The following is a 17554-nucleotide window of genomic DNA, read 5'->3' as shown; positions in this document are numbered from 1 at the left end:
TTAGCTATTCTCAGCAATACAACAATCCAAAGACAATCCCAAAGGACTCACAAAAATGCGATCCACCTCCAAAGAAAAAACTAATAGTCTGAATGCAGGTCAAAGCATGCTATTTTTTTTACTTTCTGTAATTTTTTTTTCTTTTTTTAAATTTTTCCTTTGGGTCTGTGTCTTCTTTCACAACATGACTAATATGGCAATATATTCTGCATGACTAAACATGCATAACCTATATCAAATTGCTTACTGTCTCAGGAAGGGGAGAGGTGAGGGAGGGAAAGAAAAAATTTGGAACTCAAAAAAAAAATTTAAATGAATATTAAAAAAAAGAAAAACAAAAGAAAAAAAAGAACTCTTAACCTTAACCTTAATATGCCTTCAAATTAGAATCCTCTCTCTTTCCTTTCTTACTAGCCTATTCTCACTTTCTAAATGATCTTTTTCCACATCCTTGGCCAAGTGATTTTCATAATGATCCGTTCTGATCACATTATTCTACTCAAAAATTTTCAGTGTCTCTCCAAAATCTACCCAAGAAAAAAATAACTTCTAATCTTGGCATCCAAGGTCCAACACACCTTTCCTTTCATCACATCCTTCTCTTTGTATATGCTAGGTTCTACCAAAACAGAATACTTAGTGATGCATTTTCATCCTATCTCGTCTCTACACCTTTGCTCAAGTTGTCCTCAGCATCTACTGCCTTTATCTTGTCCAGATCATATCCCTCCCTTCCTTCAAGGCCAAGCCATATAAAACCTCTTCCAATAAACCTTCCCCGTTGACTTCCTTAGGTGAAAGTGATCTTTCTCTTATCCATAGCATCTCACAGCACTTTCCATGTTGTTCTTATTTGTACTTATTCCACTTAAAGCTTCTTAAAGACAAGGCTTACATTTTATATGAAAAAAAGTTTAATTCCTTGAGGGCAAAGATTACATTTCGTTTCACATTAATATACTGAATGCCTAGCATAGGGTCTTGCACATAGGAGATACTTGATGAATGTATAAGTTCGATTTTAGCTACATATCCATACTGATGATTCAAAAAGAAACTTGCTAATAGGCCATTTTCAGTTCTGCAGAAAACATTTTCTTCTCAATATGCCAGAAATAGGAATCCTAAGATGACAGTCTTTTTATCACTTTTCATCACAAGAGAATAACATGAAAGATATCAGGCTTAGATTTTCAACCAAAGAAGAGTCTTTCAACACAGGCAGGCCACTGTTATGGCATCAGCATAAAGTTGGACAAGAATGAAAACAGAAAGCATCTTATACTTGTAATCAAGGAGGTTGTAAAAAGGTTCTCTTTGCTACATAGCTGTTCTGTAATTTCTCCTGCCAGAAACTTACGTCACTTCTGTCTAGGATTTGGAAAGGTAAGAAATAATCTGTTAAAAATTATTTGTTTTGCAATTCCTGAAAACCAATCATGCAATAGATGCAAATTTTTTAAAGATAGTAGTTTCTTTCAAGTGATTTTTTTTTTGCATTGGATAACACATTTCATACTATATGCACAAGCATATAGATGTACTAAAGTGCTAAATGCTTTTGCGTATTCAATAAGTTTCTGTGCTTTGCTGTGTCAAAAATGGAAAAGATCCAACAGGATGAAGATTTCACAAGTCTCAACATAAACATAACAAATACCCAAAGTAACTTTAATGCTTATTTGCCTCTTACTCCTAATCACACAGGACAATTTTTAAAGAACTCAAACTAGGCTAAACAACTTCACTCACATTATTTCCAGCAAAGTACATGATAGCAATGGTTGAAAAGAATTGTCTGAAGACAAAATGTCACTTTAAGTTATGATCAGTTCTTACTTTCAAAATATTTTGAGTTTCATTCCACTTGTTTGTCCATTCTTTGGTCAATTCTTGTACCTGAAAATAAAATAAATATTTAATGAATGTTCAGTGAAAAAGGATTTCTGCGACTCTCTCATTACCCAACAAAATTTACAAACCCATGACAACTTATGATGGTATATATTATAATTTTTAAGCAAAATATCCCAACTATTTCCCAAAAATAATTCAAAGGATTTTATGTCATTCTATAACTGTTCTTCTATGTCAAAGAGCTAACAAAATGAAAAGCTGCAAATGTGGCTCTGAGTTTTAAACTCTGCACTGTACAAATGAAAGCTATTTTCATAGATATTAATCAACCTTAGATAATCAAGGCTGGCAGCATCCTATTTAATTGTTAATTTTGCTTGACTATACTTTAAGTACTAGGAAATAGTGATTTACTTTTGTTTATAATTACATATAATGATTAGACAATCTGAGATGGCAGTTATCTTTTAGAGATAATCTGCTCCAGTCACTAATTAATAGATTTTCTAAGTCTCAATCCTGTCTTTTTTTTTAAATTTTATGACTCAGTTGCTATTTCAATAAAGGTAGACATGTAATAAGATCGACTGCCTTCCATAATTGTGAAATATATATTGGATGTACATTTTCAAATGTCTATGACCTGACACACCAATAAGCAGCAGCCCTGCATAATGCGTCAAGTGGCGGACTTGAAGCCAGGAAGACAGGATTCAAATCTTGCCCCTAATACTAGATTTCTGATTCTGAGCAAGTCATTTAACCTAAGCCTCAAGCAACTGTCCAGAACTATCTACTACAGCAAAGTAGTATTAGTTGAAAATTTGTTTTTCAAAGTAAAAGAGGATATTTTGATAGTCCAATGTAATCTAATACTGTAATAACACAATAGTTTAAAAAACAATTAAAATAGACCATAAAATGTACAAATGTAATCCTTAAATTAGGTCCTAGAAAATACAGGAAAAAAACAGAAGGGGAGTAGATACTATGCAGATAAAACATTCACAAGAAGGGATGAACTAGAGGAGCTCAGAAGCATTTATGAAGACTTCATCTTTTCAAAATTTTGTTCACCTCTATCTCTGCTGACATCCCTCCTTTCCTCACTCTTCTTTTTCAACCCTACTAGAGTTTCCAGTAAAGAGGTCTATCTTTTAGTTATCCATGCTACTGAGAATGTCTTTAATTCCTATGTTTCTACACTTGGGTAGAGGGAAAAGAGCTCTGGATCTGGATTCAGAAGATCTTGGAGGTTAAATTCTGGTTTGAGTACCTGTCAAAAGTGTGACCTTGAGCAAACCTGAATTTCCTAATTGGTAAAACAAAGGGTGATTAACCTAGATAACCACTTAGGTCCTTTCCAACTCTAAAATCCTATGAAGAGATGACTAGATGAATAAGAAAAATACGTATGTTGGTATACTAAGTAGAGTGTTAGACTTGGCATCAAGAAGACCTGGATTTGAATCCTGCCTCAGCCAGCTACGCAACCCAGGTAAAGTGACTTGACCTCGCTAGGACCTCATTTCTTTATCCATAAAATGGGGATAATAATAGCACCTAACTCACAGAATTGTTTTCAATATGAGGGCCCAGTTGAGATTATGTAACAGCAACTTGTAGTGGACACAATCAGCATGGTTTCATGATTTTCTCTAGTTTCATTCAGCAGCATGTGAGGAAGACTGAAGACAGCATATGGTAGGAGTAATCCAAGGTTAGGGATTATAAAGGCATGACAGGTGACAGACAGGATAGTGGGAAAGAGATTCAAGTGTTTCCACACTTAAGGGTAGTACAGAGTTAAAGCTGTTCAACACAGGGTGACAACAGGGAAGGAAAGAGTGTAGTCAGTGCAGGAGTGATGGCTTGGGAAAAAACCAAGGAACAGAGGTACTGGAGATCACAAGAAGGATAAAAAATAGAGTCCAGGCTCATAAGTCAGTGGGGAAAATGTAATGATAGCAAATTATGAACAGGTAGAGGACTTTCAGAATTCATGAGCATGGAACTAATATTTCTCCTAACAGGCCTATATACTACTTAATAAATGAATAAATACTTAATTCCAACATCTAGAATCTTCTTAGAATGCAAGGAAAAAATTATATGTAGTACTGAATTGCTTTACTGACACCACCTTTCTTAATGGATTTGAAAGGAAAATTAATAGTACTAACCACTCCACAGTTAAGGCCAAGTCTTAAGGGGTAATTCAATGTCGGATATCTTTTATGATTAAAATACAAATTATATGACATTCAATAGTGGGGTTTTTTTTACTCAGAAAAAATGTGCACAAAGAAGCTGATTTGAAATACCATTCTTCGAAGGACTGAAATTAAGATGGGAATACTAAATTAATGTACAAAATCACTTGTGGATAAAGAGTTAGCAGCTGTTTTCTAGTTAGAAATTTCTTTTTGAAATGCAAAATATCCACACTACCAGAAATTTCTCATCAAAGGAAGTGTTATCTAATCCCTTTCAAATATAATCAAATAACAGGAAAAACTGTACATTTTTCAAGTATTTTGCCAGAAACTTTGATTACCATAATCCACACATATTTATTGGGGAAAAAAACTTCCATCATTATGACACAGTTTTCTTTAAAAGCTGCAATTTTATCATTGCGATTATGGTAACGATCTTTAATACTAATAACATAAACTAAACAAAAATATCAAAAGACTAGAATGAGGTCTTGCTAAAACATGGCAAGATTTCTGAGCAAGACAGATAAGCAGGTTTCTGTCAGCACAAATACATTTTTTATTAAACTAATCTGAATATTCCTGATAAGTATTATCTGAACAGGATGTGTGATTTCACTGGCAGGAGGAAACTTCCTCTCCTAAGGCAAGAAAGCATTTTCTCTGGACTCCTCTCAGAGAGGCATCCAAAGAACATGCAGCTGAGGGACTGGCCCAGGTTCACACACAGATCATGTAGTAGAGGCAGAATCTGAGCCCCACCTTCCTAGCAAGCTTCTTAGCAGCTACAGAGGCACCATATCACACTGCCTCTCAAATATAATTCAGATGCAATTAAAGAATTTCAGTGTGCAAACTAGAATTAGTTTTAAAATGGTAAACATTTCAGGAGAAAAATGGTCATTCCAAATGAATGTCTATACTAATGCTATTTCTACATATAATCCACATTAGGATCATCTGTTTGCCAGACAGATGCCTATAAATTCCTTTAAGAAGGAAACCTTGATCTTCCTCCTTACTTAAGCTTAATCATTTGGAACATGAAACAAAATATGGCCAAAATTGTTTCTAAAATATTTTTCCCCCATAATCTTTCTCTCGTTACATAATATAAATATATTCTAATTAATCAGGCAGTGATGAAACTAGTTTTCAAAAAACATCACCTCACCCAGATCCTACTTAGTCCTTAGAGTATGGACCATTCCACCTTCATTTGCCAATATTATTACATTCTCCTATTTATTCATCGCCACACCTTGCACTGTGCTCTTCCCATCCACAGCCTAAGCTAACCTAATAAATACTTGTTTCCTTCAATCAAGCACCTACCTGTACTCAGAAGTACATACAGCTATCAATATGCCCTCACTGACTTTCAAAAATTATTTTTTCAAACTATTTTACATTTGTAAGTTAGATATATTATTTTCAGTTTGCAATAGAATGGAAGTAGGCTGATTTCATAAGATACCTGACTGTACGAAATTTCAGACTACTTCATGAGGGAAAAACAATTTAAAGGAATGAGAAAAGAGATGTAATATGTTTTAAGTAACTTTTAAACTTGTAATTTGATGATGGGCATTAGTTTACCATGTAATTCACTTTTAAGTCACCATGATTTTTGGCTACAGGAACTTTTGCTGTATTCTTGGCTTAATTACGTGCATGCAGATGAGTAAATTTCTATACTATTTAGATAGCCCAAATGACCTTCCAATTTTTTCAGTCTCTTATAAATCTGAGTTCAGGTTCACTATTTTGTATGTAAGATATTTCAACTTTCAAGTCATGCAAATTTTAGACATTTACTAGCAGTGTGACCCTGGCAGACTCACTTAACCTCTATTCACCTTAGTTTCCTCAACTATAAAATGGGAATAAAAACAGCACCCGCCTCAGAGTTGTTGTGATGATAAATAAGATAATATTTGTAAAATACTTAGCACAGTGCCTGACAATAGTAGGCACTACATAAATGCTTATTCCTTTCCCAGACCCATAAGAACAATGGAGGCAACGTGGTACAATGGACAAAGAGCTGGCCTTGGATTTAGGAATACCTGGATTCAAGCCAATCAATTAATCAACCAATCAATTATTAAGTATATGCTATGTGCCAGGCACTGAGCTATGCACTGGAGGTTAAAAAAGGAGATAAAAGACAGTCCTTGCCCTCAAAAACCTTGCCAATCTAATGCACTGTCTCTGACATTCAATTCTCAGAGACCGGAGGAAAGCAACTGAACTTCTCAGTACCCTAGGCAATTCTCTGAATGCATAATTGCATTAGTAGGGGAATTTCCCACATTGGTAGAGGAAGTTTCTTACACGACAAACCTGTATCCAAAAAACATATCAAAAAAAAAAGAGCAAAAGTGTATTTCTCTTCAAATGTTCACTTTTCTTGAAAAGGCAGAATTAAGAAAAAAATGTATTTAAGTCTCAAATGTCAAATACTAAAATAAAATGCATACAGAAAGGGCACATGATTCATAGAGGTTCATTATAGAGAATGTGATAAGCTAGTACTTACTCTTGCTTCATTCTGTTGGAGTTTCTCTTCCATACTTAAAGCTGTTGGTGAGTCCAATAGTGCAATCTAAAATTAAAATATAAATGAGCATAATTATTAGTAAAGAGTAGTAAGGTATAGAACACATTTTTTTCCTGGTGAATAAGAAAGGACAAACAATTTGTATAATGCAGTATTATCCATTTAATACTATAGATACGACTGGAACAATGATCCCCCATGATCTCCTACTATAAATGTATTAATTGTTAAATTCACATAGCTAATGAGTTGCCTTATATTAATTCACTTGAATAATTCAGGACTATTTTGTCAGTCTTTAGATAACATTCACACTGAAAACATATCCAGGTGTATATATGCACAAATATACATATGTATACATACACAAACACATATGCACATGTATATTTGTATACCCTTCTTAAATCTGATACCTTTTAATAACTTTGCTTCTTAAAGAGCAATCGACTCTCAATAAAGCAAGGGAAGGAAATGTCGGATTCTATCAATAAATGTTTCAAATTTGCATGTACATAGGACATGATTTTTATCATAGAAATTTGATTTTTAATTATAAGCACTAAAATAAATAACCACAGGAAATCAAACTTCGTGTTGAAACTTAGGGTAACTAATATTCTCAATGAACCATGGCGACATTTGGAATACAATATTCTGGGAATTGTGAGATTGTCCACACTAAAAATAACATAGGAATTTATATGTTGTAATGGGCATTTAAGAACACCTGCCTATTTAATCAAGCATTACAAATTTAATTAATTTAGGTTAGGTCTGTATTGTCTCACACAACCATTTATAGCTTCATAATGAGATTACTATTCATTATAGTAGACCCTCATATTAAGTTTATCAGAGGATCTGATTTTTATTAGAGCTTAAATCATATTTGGTAAAAATACAACAGAGTGAACTTCTCTCTGCCCACCCTTCTCCCCCACTTACCCTTCTGCAACAATAGCAACACCATATACACACATATGTTTAAACATATGTTTAAAGACTTGAGAACTTTAATCGACACAATAATCAAGTACAATAACAGAGTACCAGTGATAAAGAATAGTATCCATCTTCTCACAAAAAGGCAATGGACTCAATATGAAGAATTTGATACCCATTTTAGACATGGCTAACATAGGAATTTATTTTGTTTGTATTTTTGTTACCTGGATTTTGTTTTGTTTTGTTTTTTCAAGGGGTAGTGGAGCGAAATGGTAGAGAGTAAAAATAAATGCTTGTTAATTTTTTAAAAACAAAAAATAGAGGGAAATAATGGGGGGAAAAAGGTTTCTCAGTTTGGATTTGCTTAATGACCCTTAATGATCCTCTTGGTTTTAAAGTATTTGTGGTCTTTTCCCTATTAGGAAAAATGGAATCATATAATCAGGAAAATAAAGTATATCCTGAAAATCTGTCCAATAAAGCATGCACATATTGCCTTTTTAAAGAAATATTTTAAAGAGAATAAAATGAATGCAGACATCACCCACAGCTGACTACCAATAAATAATGATGATTACCTTGTTGACAAAATACAAAGAGAGTATGTTTCTCCTTCATGCACTGCTGATCATCCCTATCCTTTCCAAATTAGGTCCTGAAATTAGCTGCCCAAATAATTGGTTTCCCCCTGCAAACAGCACCATAGGTATTTGGTTTTGAATGTCACTGATTCTAAGTACTTTGATATCAACGAAGGCTTCATATTAGCCTTCGATATATAAACATGCACTGTCCTAACTAACTCTCTGATCAGAATCAGAGAGACCATGAAGCATGCAGAGATATTCCATAACTGGTTCCAGTCTGAAAACCAACTGGCAAACAACAATTGCTTTGATCGACTGCAATAATGGAAATGGCTCCAAAGGTGGAGAATAATCTGGAAGTACCAACTTTATTAGTTTTAAAAGGTCAGGAGAGCAAGCCTCTGAAAAATTAGAAGCCACCTGAGGATTCCAGAAGTCCAAGTCCATGCTATATTTTGCAGCCAGTCAAGAACTGGTGTCCAAGGAGAAAGGTGTGAACTTCAGAAACTAGCTCAGAGGTAGCTACGATGATCTTGATGCACAGTACTTCCTCTGTACGTGAATATGTTCTACATGTTCCCTCCAGGATAAACTGATCACCTGAAATCTCATTTCCACGCTGATTTAACTCAATTTTTGATATACCTTCTCAGTTCCCTCAGTCATCTCTCTCCATTTTGATCAGAGGGCTAGAGGATAGAGTACCAAACTCCTCCTAAAGCCTTCCTTTATAAAGGCCCAGAATCTGAAATTTCCATTCTCCATCAGGAGCTCTCCTTGGTTGGCACTCCACAGAAAAACACCATGGTCCTCCCCCCTGCTTCTCAATTAACCTCTTTGTGTGTTGTCTTCGCCCATTAGACTTTTAAACCCTTTGAGGGCTAAGCATACTGCCTGGCACGTAGTTAAGCGCTTACTAAATGTTTACTGAATTGAAATGAATTGAAGAATTACCAAACTAAACTCCAGAGATAATCAGATGTAGTCTTGAACTCTTTGAAATCTCTCTAGAAAGTCAAGAGCTCTCTAGATATCAATTTAGAAAAGTAGAATGAATATTCTGAAAAGATGGATTCCTTAGAACTTGGTCTCATAACATCACATAAGCTTTCCACTGAAAGTAATATGAAGTATTAATTAAAGCTTCTGCCACACTGGCCTCACATGTGGCATTCCGTCTCCTGTCTCCCTCCATGCCTTTACACAGGCTGTCCACAAGGCCTTGAATACCCCACCTCTCACCTCAACCTCTTAGAATCTCTGGTTTCCTTCAATGCCATCTGTCTGTACTTATTTGTGCACACGTCTGCTCCTAGAGGACTATGCCGGTTTGTTTCCCTCTTCATATCCCCACTGTCTAGCACAACGACCATATATAGCAGGCTAATTTACTTTCTACAAAGATCAAATGGATAGAGTAAATAGTTATGGGTCTTTATTCAGACCAGAACTGAGAGCTGAGACTTTCATATTATGGGATTCTCAATCTCAACCAGTATATTTTATGGTCAATCATCTTCACTATATGAAAAGGTCTTGGCTTTATATCTCTTGTAGGGCAGTCTTGCTCAATACGAAGAAGAGTTGGGACTGAAAGCAGCAGGGATACAAGGCTGCTTGAACCCCTCTAAGGGGAACCCAATACACCTGAGGCAGCTAATTGTTAAGAAGTTTCCCTTGAGATTCAGTCTAAATTTGCAACTCTCACTCAGTTCCTACATGGCTCTCCCCTCTGAAGCCAAGAAGAAAGTATGAATCCCTCTTCTAGAAAGCAGTTATCATGTCCGCACGGAGTCTTCTCTTCAACAGACTAAAGATCCCCGATTTCTTCAAATAATCTTTAAATGATGTGAAATCAGGCCTTTCTCCATCCTTGTTGTAATCAATTTCCAGCAGTCTATGAAATATCAAATGATTCTGTAGATTCCATTTATTCAATCATTCACAAAATATCTAAGGAGATCCAAAAGTGGGTTATTAAATTCTTAACTGAAATCAACAAATGTGTGACATCATAAAGCCACAGTCATGTACAATTGCATCAACTTTTTTTTTTGGGGGGGGTTATATACTTCTGATGTCACTGGAATAGAAAACTAACTTGAGCTAAGAAAATTCCCTCAACTAACACAGACCTTCCCCCGCTCAGCAATTTCTGGTCTTAAGGGAGATGCCTAGGGCACTAAGAGTATTCCAAGTGACTTGCCCAGATTCATACTGTCTATATGTGTCTGAGGCAGATTTTTTTTTTCTAAAAAGGGTTGGGTTTTTTTAGGTCTCAAACTTATTTCCTATTTCTCTCTGAAATTTTTCCTTGTCCATGCTCTGTCAGATATTTTCTCTCATTAAAGTCTCAGGTTTAAATTAAAATCCAAACAAAAACAAAATGTTAGAAGAATGTTCTCTATTTAAACTCATTTGGGTGTTGCAAGTTTCTGTGAGGCAGATCTTCTTGATGATAAGGCCAACACTCAACACATCAGACCATATAAAAATTCTAAAAAGATTTTTACAACGAAATTACACATGACTAGGTAAGGCAAGATTCCTGGTCATTTCATGGTAATGGGGTTAATCAGTCAATAAACATTTATTAAGTGCCAACTATGTGTCAACCACTATGCTAAGCACTAGGAGATACAAAAAGAAACAAAAGATAGTCCCTGACCTCAAGAAGTTCATAATCTAATGGAAAAACAATCAAACAAATATGTTCAAATAAGCTATATACAGGGAAAAAATAAGAAATAATTAAAAGAGGGAAGCTACTAGAATTAAGAGAGATTGGGAAATACTGCCTGTAGAAATGGAATTTTAGTTGGGACTTAAAGGAAGCCAAAGATGCTGATAGGCAAAGATGGGGAGAAAGAACATCTCAGGCATGGGAGACAAACAGTGAAAATGCCTGTAGCCAAGAGATGGAGCGTCACATTCATGGAACAGCCAGGAGCCCAGAGTCGCTTGATCAAAAAGTAAAAAGTAGTGGGGAATAAGGTGTAAGAAGACTGGAAATGTAGGAGGAGATAAGTTATGAAAGATAAATGGAGGATTTTCTATTTAATCCTGAAGGCAACAGGAAGACATCAGATTTTGTCGAGTACGTGGATTGACATGGTCAGGCCTGCATTTTACAAAATCACTTAGATGGCTAAATGGAGGACATATTGGAGGCACCTGAAGCAGGCTGACCCACTAGTAGGCTATTGTAATATAGTCCAATATAATCCTTCATCAGAGTGGGAGCAGTTTTAGAGGAGATAAGGGGGGCATATTTGAGAGATACTGCAAAGGTGAAACTGAAGACCTTAAGCCTAGATCAGATATGGAAGATGAGAGACAGTGAAAGTCAACGATGACATTTAGGTTGCGATCCTGAGGGATGAGGAGGATGGTGTTGGCTGGAAAGGCCAAAAGAGGCCATATTGTGAAGAAATTAAATGTCAAGCAGAGTTTATAACTGATTCTAGAAGCACTAAAGAGCCACTGAAATTTATGGAACAGAGAGCAACATGATCACAAACTTTAGGAAAATCACTCTGGTGGCTTCATGGAGAATTGATTAGAATGGACAAACAGATAAAAAATTACCCTTACACCTATACAATTCACATTCCCATCTACAGTGACAATGGTGAAGTTGTAGAAAATGAAAACAAAACCAAAAAATCACAGCTGTAGATCAATAAGCATTAATTTAAGTATTGATGCTATAAATGTGAACTCTTTCTCTAACAATTTGTAACCTGACATAAAATCGCAGATGCCATCAAGTCTGACCTCCTCATTCTATAGATGAGGAAACCAAAGGCTAAGTATGTTGCCTGAATTCATATAGATAGTAAGTGGAAGAGGTAACATTTGAATCCAAGTCCTCTGACTCTAAAATCAACACACTTTGAACTGTAAAGTGCTACCTCTCATACTTTTAGAGATGTGTAATGACCTCAGTGTTGATGCTCTTACTTTACATAAGACATCCTTCTGCTTCCTTGACCACTCATCTTCAGTTTCTTTTCCATGATCTTCATCCATATTCCACTCTCTTACAAAAGGAAGGCATCTACCCTTAGGCTCTGTACTGGGTCCTGTCCTCCACACTCTGTCACAGTGATTTCATCAGTTAAAGTAGATTCAAATATCACTTCAGTTCCACATTATCATATTCTTTTTCAACATTTCTCGTTGGAGTTCCCATATACATCTCAAATGCAACACGTCCAAAATGGAGCTCCTTATCCTTCCACCTCATACACTCCCTTTTTCTTCATTTTCCTTGAATGCACCAACATCTTTCCAATCACCAAAGTACATAAACTTGGAGTCATGCTCAACTTGTCCCTCTCACCTCTTACTCAATGAATCAAAAACCATATCTTGTCAGTTCTACAGCCAAGATACATAAGATATATCTTGCATCTATCCTCTTTCTCTCCACTCACAAAGCCCAAAGCCTAGCTAAGATTCTCATTACCACTCACCCTCACTCTTGGGACAGAATCCCAACTGATTTCCACTCTTCTCACTTCTCAACCCATTCTCCAGCTGCTGCCAAAGTGAGATCCCTAAAGCACACTTCTCTTTGTTCAAGAAGTTCCAGAAGGTCCCTCTTAGCTTTAGGATAAAATGTAAGCTTCTCTGCTTGGCACTGAAAGCCCTGAACAATCTAGATGCAGCCTACGTTTCCAGACTCACTGTACAGCAACACTATTTCACACACTCTAGGTTCCAGACAAACTGAATTTGCTTTGACCTGTACACAACATTCGATTTCCCATATCCAAGCCTTTGCACAGACAGTTCCCCATGCCTGAGATGCCCTCCTTCCTCAACTCTCCCTCACAGAATTCTTGACTTTAATCAAAGTTCAGCTGAGGAAGCCTAACTGTATTCCACCAGTTGCTAGCAACTTCCCCCCCAGACAATATTTTGTATTTTGTATTTAGATTTCTATGCACATAATATTTTTCCCCAATAGGATGTAAATTCATTAAGGCCAGGGACTGTTCTGTTTTCTTCCGGACTGTGATTTCACTGACTTTCACTGAGGAACTTCTTCAACCAATGCAGGTCATTTTCTTCCCCATAACTTAGAGTCTTAGAAAGTAGCCTAAAGCCATGGTATCAAACTCAAACAGAAATGAATCCCTACAGGATTGACTTAAAATAAAATAAAATAAAATAAAATAACTTATGCATGTTGTTTGTATTTTTATTTATTTTTTTTTAAACATTTACCAGTTAGATTTTAATCTGGTTCGGCAGCACTCAAGGAGTTTTGTGGGCAGTAGCAAGTTCACATCTTCAGCCTAAATCTCGTTGTTGTGTTTGTCCTTCCTTCTCAAGGAGGGCCGTGACATCAAAAAGATGATGACATGACTAGCAATTGACTTTGTTTTGAGTGAGGGAGAGCTGTGCAAGCTAATCAGTCTCACTTTCTCCTCCAGAGCCAACTGGGTCCAGTGCCCAGTTATTCATCAGGACAACTGGAGATAGCTCAGTGGCCTACAGCAGTGAAAGATTAAGTAACTGGAACAGTGTCAGAGGCACAACCCAAACCCAAGTGTTTCTTGCTCTGAGACCAGCCCTCTATCCACTACACCATGCTACTGCCTCTCACAGTAAAAACTGGATTAAACTGAACAAAGAAGATGCAATTAAATAGAAGGATGGTTCACAGGTTCTCCTTAGAGGGGGTAGAGAGCAATTGGTAACATTGGTTTTACCATGTGCCCAAAGGCAACAAGAACCATTTCCTGGGGACACTTACTTGGTCATCTCTTTTTTGCTCATCAGTTATGATGACGAACATAAAAAACAGTTTAAGTATAATAGAGAAAATATAGCATTTGGAATCAGAAAACTTTTGGTTCAATTTCTACTTCATACACTTAATAGGAATTTTGATCCTGTGCCTCAGACTCCCCATCTGTCAAATAGGGCAATAACACCTAGTTCAAAAGGGTTGGTGTATAAATGAAATGAAATAATGTATATAAAGTGCTTTATAAACCTTAAATTACTACATAAATGTGAGTCATTATTGTTACCAAAAAGACTCCCTATGAAATAGGCTGCAAGTTTGTGTACTACATCTGTTGCACAGGATAAAGTAGTATTAGAGATAAGTGATGGACAGCTCTTCTCTTCTACTGCTATCAAACTATCACCAAGAGATCTAGTGGATACTACCTTGCCCCCTAGCATGTTGGTTGGGCCCCTCTGTTATGGATTTAGGGAAGGACATGGATAGAAGGTGAATGGGATGAGCAAACACAAAAGAGTTTAGATCTACATGACTGAAAGGAATGTCCATATCGATGAGATGAGATGAGAGATCTACTGAAGTCTGAAAAAAGGAAGTATATGAGGGGCAGCTAGGTGGTGCAGTGGAAAGAGCACTGGCCCTGAAGTCAGGAGGACCTGAGTTCAAATCCGGCCTCAGACCAAACACTTGACACTTACTAGCTCTGTGACCCTGGGCAAGCCACTTTAACCCCAATTGCCTAAAAGCAAAAAAAAAAAAAAAGAAGGAAGTGTATGATTTTTGCTAAATGAAATACTACTTTCTGGTACTGCTTTTCCTAAATTCTGGGATTTAGTAGTGGCTAGTGTGACCAATGTAGCCTATATTGGAAAAACTGTGATACAAATCTAATTACTTGTATTTCAGCACCAATTTGTATGGCAGGTTATTCAAAAGGCAAATAACCTTCAGTTCGCAAATCTGGAAAACTACTTCTAAATAAAGACTATGTGCCTGTGTTATGTATTTATAAACTGTCCCAGTAGATATTGTTTTGAGAGAAAAATAATCAAAAGGACTTTCATATTTTAAATTAGCATAAGCAGTGATGCAAACAAAAATGACTACTTTTCTTCCTAATTCACTATAAAAGGAAGCGAAATAATAACTAAGTATTATATTAAAACCATCATAAAATGTAAGGGATTCTCATCCCAGGAAATACAAGGTGAATATCAATACTTTAGAGTCCTGTAGAACTTTCAAAAAATTATGTTTAAAAATTAGGAGAAAAGTAAAAATTTATAATAAGGAAATGTTTTTTTCCTCAATAATCTACCAGATTTTTCCTCTAAACCTGAGAACATTTCAAAAAGTAACAGTTGGTAATATACATATCTCTGCATTCTTCTCCTTAATAAAGTTCTGAATGTACTGTCAGACTCAAGTAGATGCATTGGCTGGTTTTACTGAATTATTTTCACCTCCTTTTCCTTTTAAATCTTTACCATGGGAGAAGGCATATATTTGGAAATGGAGATGATATAAAAAGCAAAAGAGATGGATAAAAAAATGTTTAAAAATGAAAGATAATGGACAGATGGCTCAAGTGTTGCTCATGAATTCCCCAAGATTTAAAATGCATAAGAGAAAAGTCTTCTTCCAGGCCATCACACAGATCCTCTATTAATGATTTATGACAGGATTCAGAGCAGGACTGCACAGGAGAAGATGGTGAGGATCGGTTATGACCTGTCCAGGAGGAGATGAATTACATTGCTGTACCCATACCAATGAGATCCCAGATTGAACAAAATATTACAGTTTGGCTCCTTTTCCTCACAATGTGCTTTAAGCACAGAGAATGGCAGAAAAACAGATGTGCTCACCAATAAACATATGACAAAGGATGACTTGTTATAGTTTGAATTTTAATTATTTTCTTATTCTCTTCCCTCCTCCCTAATTGGCATGTGTGGAATAAACAACAAAAATTGACAAATTCCAATTGGGCATTATAATTTAATTTCCACCTTTGAAAACTGTGGAAGTTAAGGCTTTCTACCTTCTCAGAAATCATTAATTTTAACTCAAATTCTTTAAGATTATGTTTCATATACTCATAATTGTGTTAAAATTCTATCTTGTTCTTGTCCCCCTGACAACCATGCCTAGTCAACATAATAATTAAGTTTATAAGTATCCAGTATAAAGTAGTAATAGCAAAAAGTAAGATCACAAAGGTGAAGTCACGTACAGATTATTCCAAAGATCAAAAGAGCATAATTTGCAAGCCATCACATAATAACCAAAAAGCACATCCTGAGAATATGTGCTAAATCAGGGGAAGCCATCCATACCTTGCTGTCAGGGGCTTTTGGTCCTATGATATGTAAATCTCAGATAAGTTCCATACAACCACAGTAATACCAACAAATCACCAAATGGTGCTGACAACTTTAAGATGACATGGATATGTTAACTTAAAAGTTTTACAAACAACTTTGAGGTGATTTAGTCAATGAACTAATCTCCCCAAGGTGGCATAGTCTGTCCCTCACCAGTATCCTATAAAAATGAGACCCCTAAACTCCTACCACACAAATACTCCTAAGAGTCCATGCTTCCAAGTGCACCCAATTCTAATCTTTGACTACATGGGTCACTCTCTGTGCCTTTCTTCTCATCTTCCCCACGCTGCCTGTCTTCTTGCACCACTCCATCCCCATCCTCACACTGTTTGCCTCTATAACCACCACCACCCCATACCATACCATTTGTCTCTGCATTTTCTGTGCCATTTATCCCTGCACCCTCTGTGTCTTATTAAAGTATGACTGAAGCCATCATGATCTTTCCCGACAAGACCAGGAAAGGGTGTGCCTGCCCCATTTCATAATTCCATAAATTAATTAGCAATTCAGCAATCTAACAAAGTTTAGTGTACGAGGATGCCTGAGAATTTCATCAGCATTTTTGGTACAAATACAAAATTTTGTTCTCATCAAAACATCATTTTGAAAAGCTTATGTATCCTCAATTTTTTCACTGTATACTGAAAATTAGTACTTGTCTATGAACCAAGGGAGATTTTGAATGCTTTGCAAACTTTTACTGCAAAAGTCCTTATTTCTTAGAATCCATACTTTTAACACTGACTCCTATTCCATCTACTTTGGCTCCTGTCTGCTCCCAGTTTCTACCCCTTGAATTAAATGCAAAAGAAGAACAGGTCATAGGAGAGAATTTAAATATTATACCGGTCCACAGTATTGTTTGGCTTAGAAAATACAGCATAAGGCAAATTTGTCATGGATCTCCCATCCAAATGACCCTACAAGTTCAAGTTCATGGAGAGTAAGAGAATGAGTCCAATCACAAACCCTGCATGAGGAATTTATCCCCCATTCTAATGTTTTCCATTCCACAAATGGAAGCTTCCAAAAGAGAAAATATGTTTGGAACTTAGAACATTTGTTCTAAGAACATAATAGAATATAAGTTCTATTCACCACAATGAATCATTCTTATCCAATAGTTGTTGGGCATCTTGAAGGGAAGAAAGGTGAACATACTGCATGGCTCAAGAAACTTCAAAATTCAATTCAAGCTTTTATCCTACTTCCCACATGGCCTT

At 36.1% G+C, this 17554-nt stretch overlaps 1 protein-coding gene across 4 annotated transcripts in view; it reads right to left on the bottom strand.

The window, feature by feature from the left end:
* Positions 1-17554, bottom strand: part of KIF16B (kinesin family member 16B) — a 350941-nt gene that overhangs the window by 260130 nt on the left and 73257 nt on the right. For all 4 annotated transcript variants that reach the window (XM_020986360.2, XM_078149707.1, XM_020986316.2 and 1 more), the window contains exons 11-12: positions 6619-6684; positions 1840-1899 (exon numbers count right to left, since the gene is read on the bottom strand). In XM_020986360.2, the coding sequence (XP_020842019.1) occupies positions 1840-1899; positions 6619-6684 (126 nt within the window). The remainder of the gene's footprint in view (positions 1-1839; positions 1900-6618; positions 6685-17554) is intronic.

Source organism: Phascolarctos cinereus, unplaced genomic scaffold (assembly GCF_003287225.1).
Source record: "Phascolarctos cinereus isolate Bilbo 61053 unplaced genomic scaffold, phaCin_HiC Scaffold_2;HRSCAF=192, whole genome shotgun sequence".
Taxonomy (NCBI): domain Eukaryota; kingdom Metazoa; phylum Chordata; class Mammalia; order Diprotodontia; family Phascolarctidae; genus Phascolarctos; species Phascolarctos cinereus.
The sequence above is the reverse complement of the archived record's forward strand: the minus strand, read 5'-3'. Positions and strand labels throughout refer to the sequence as shown.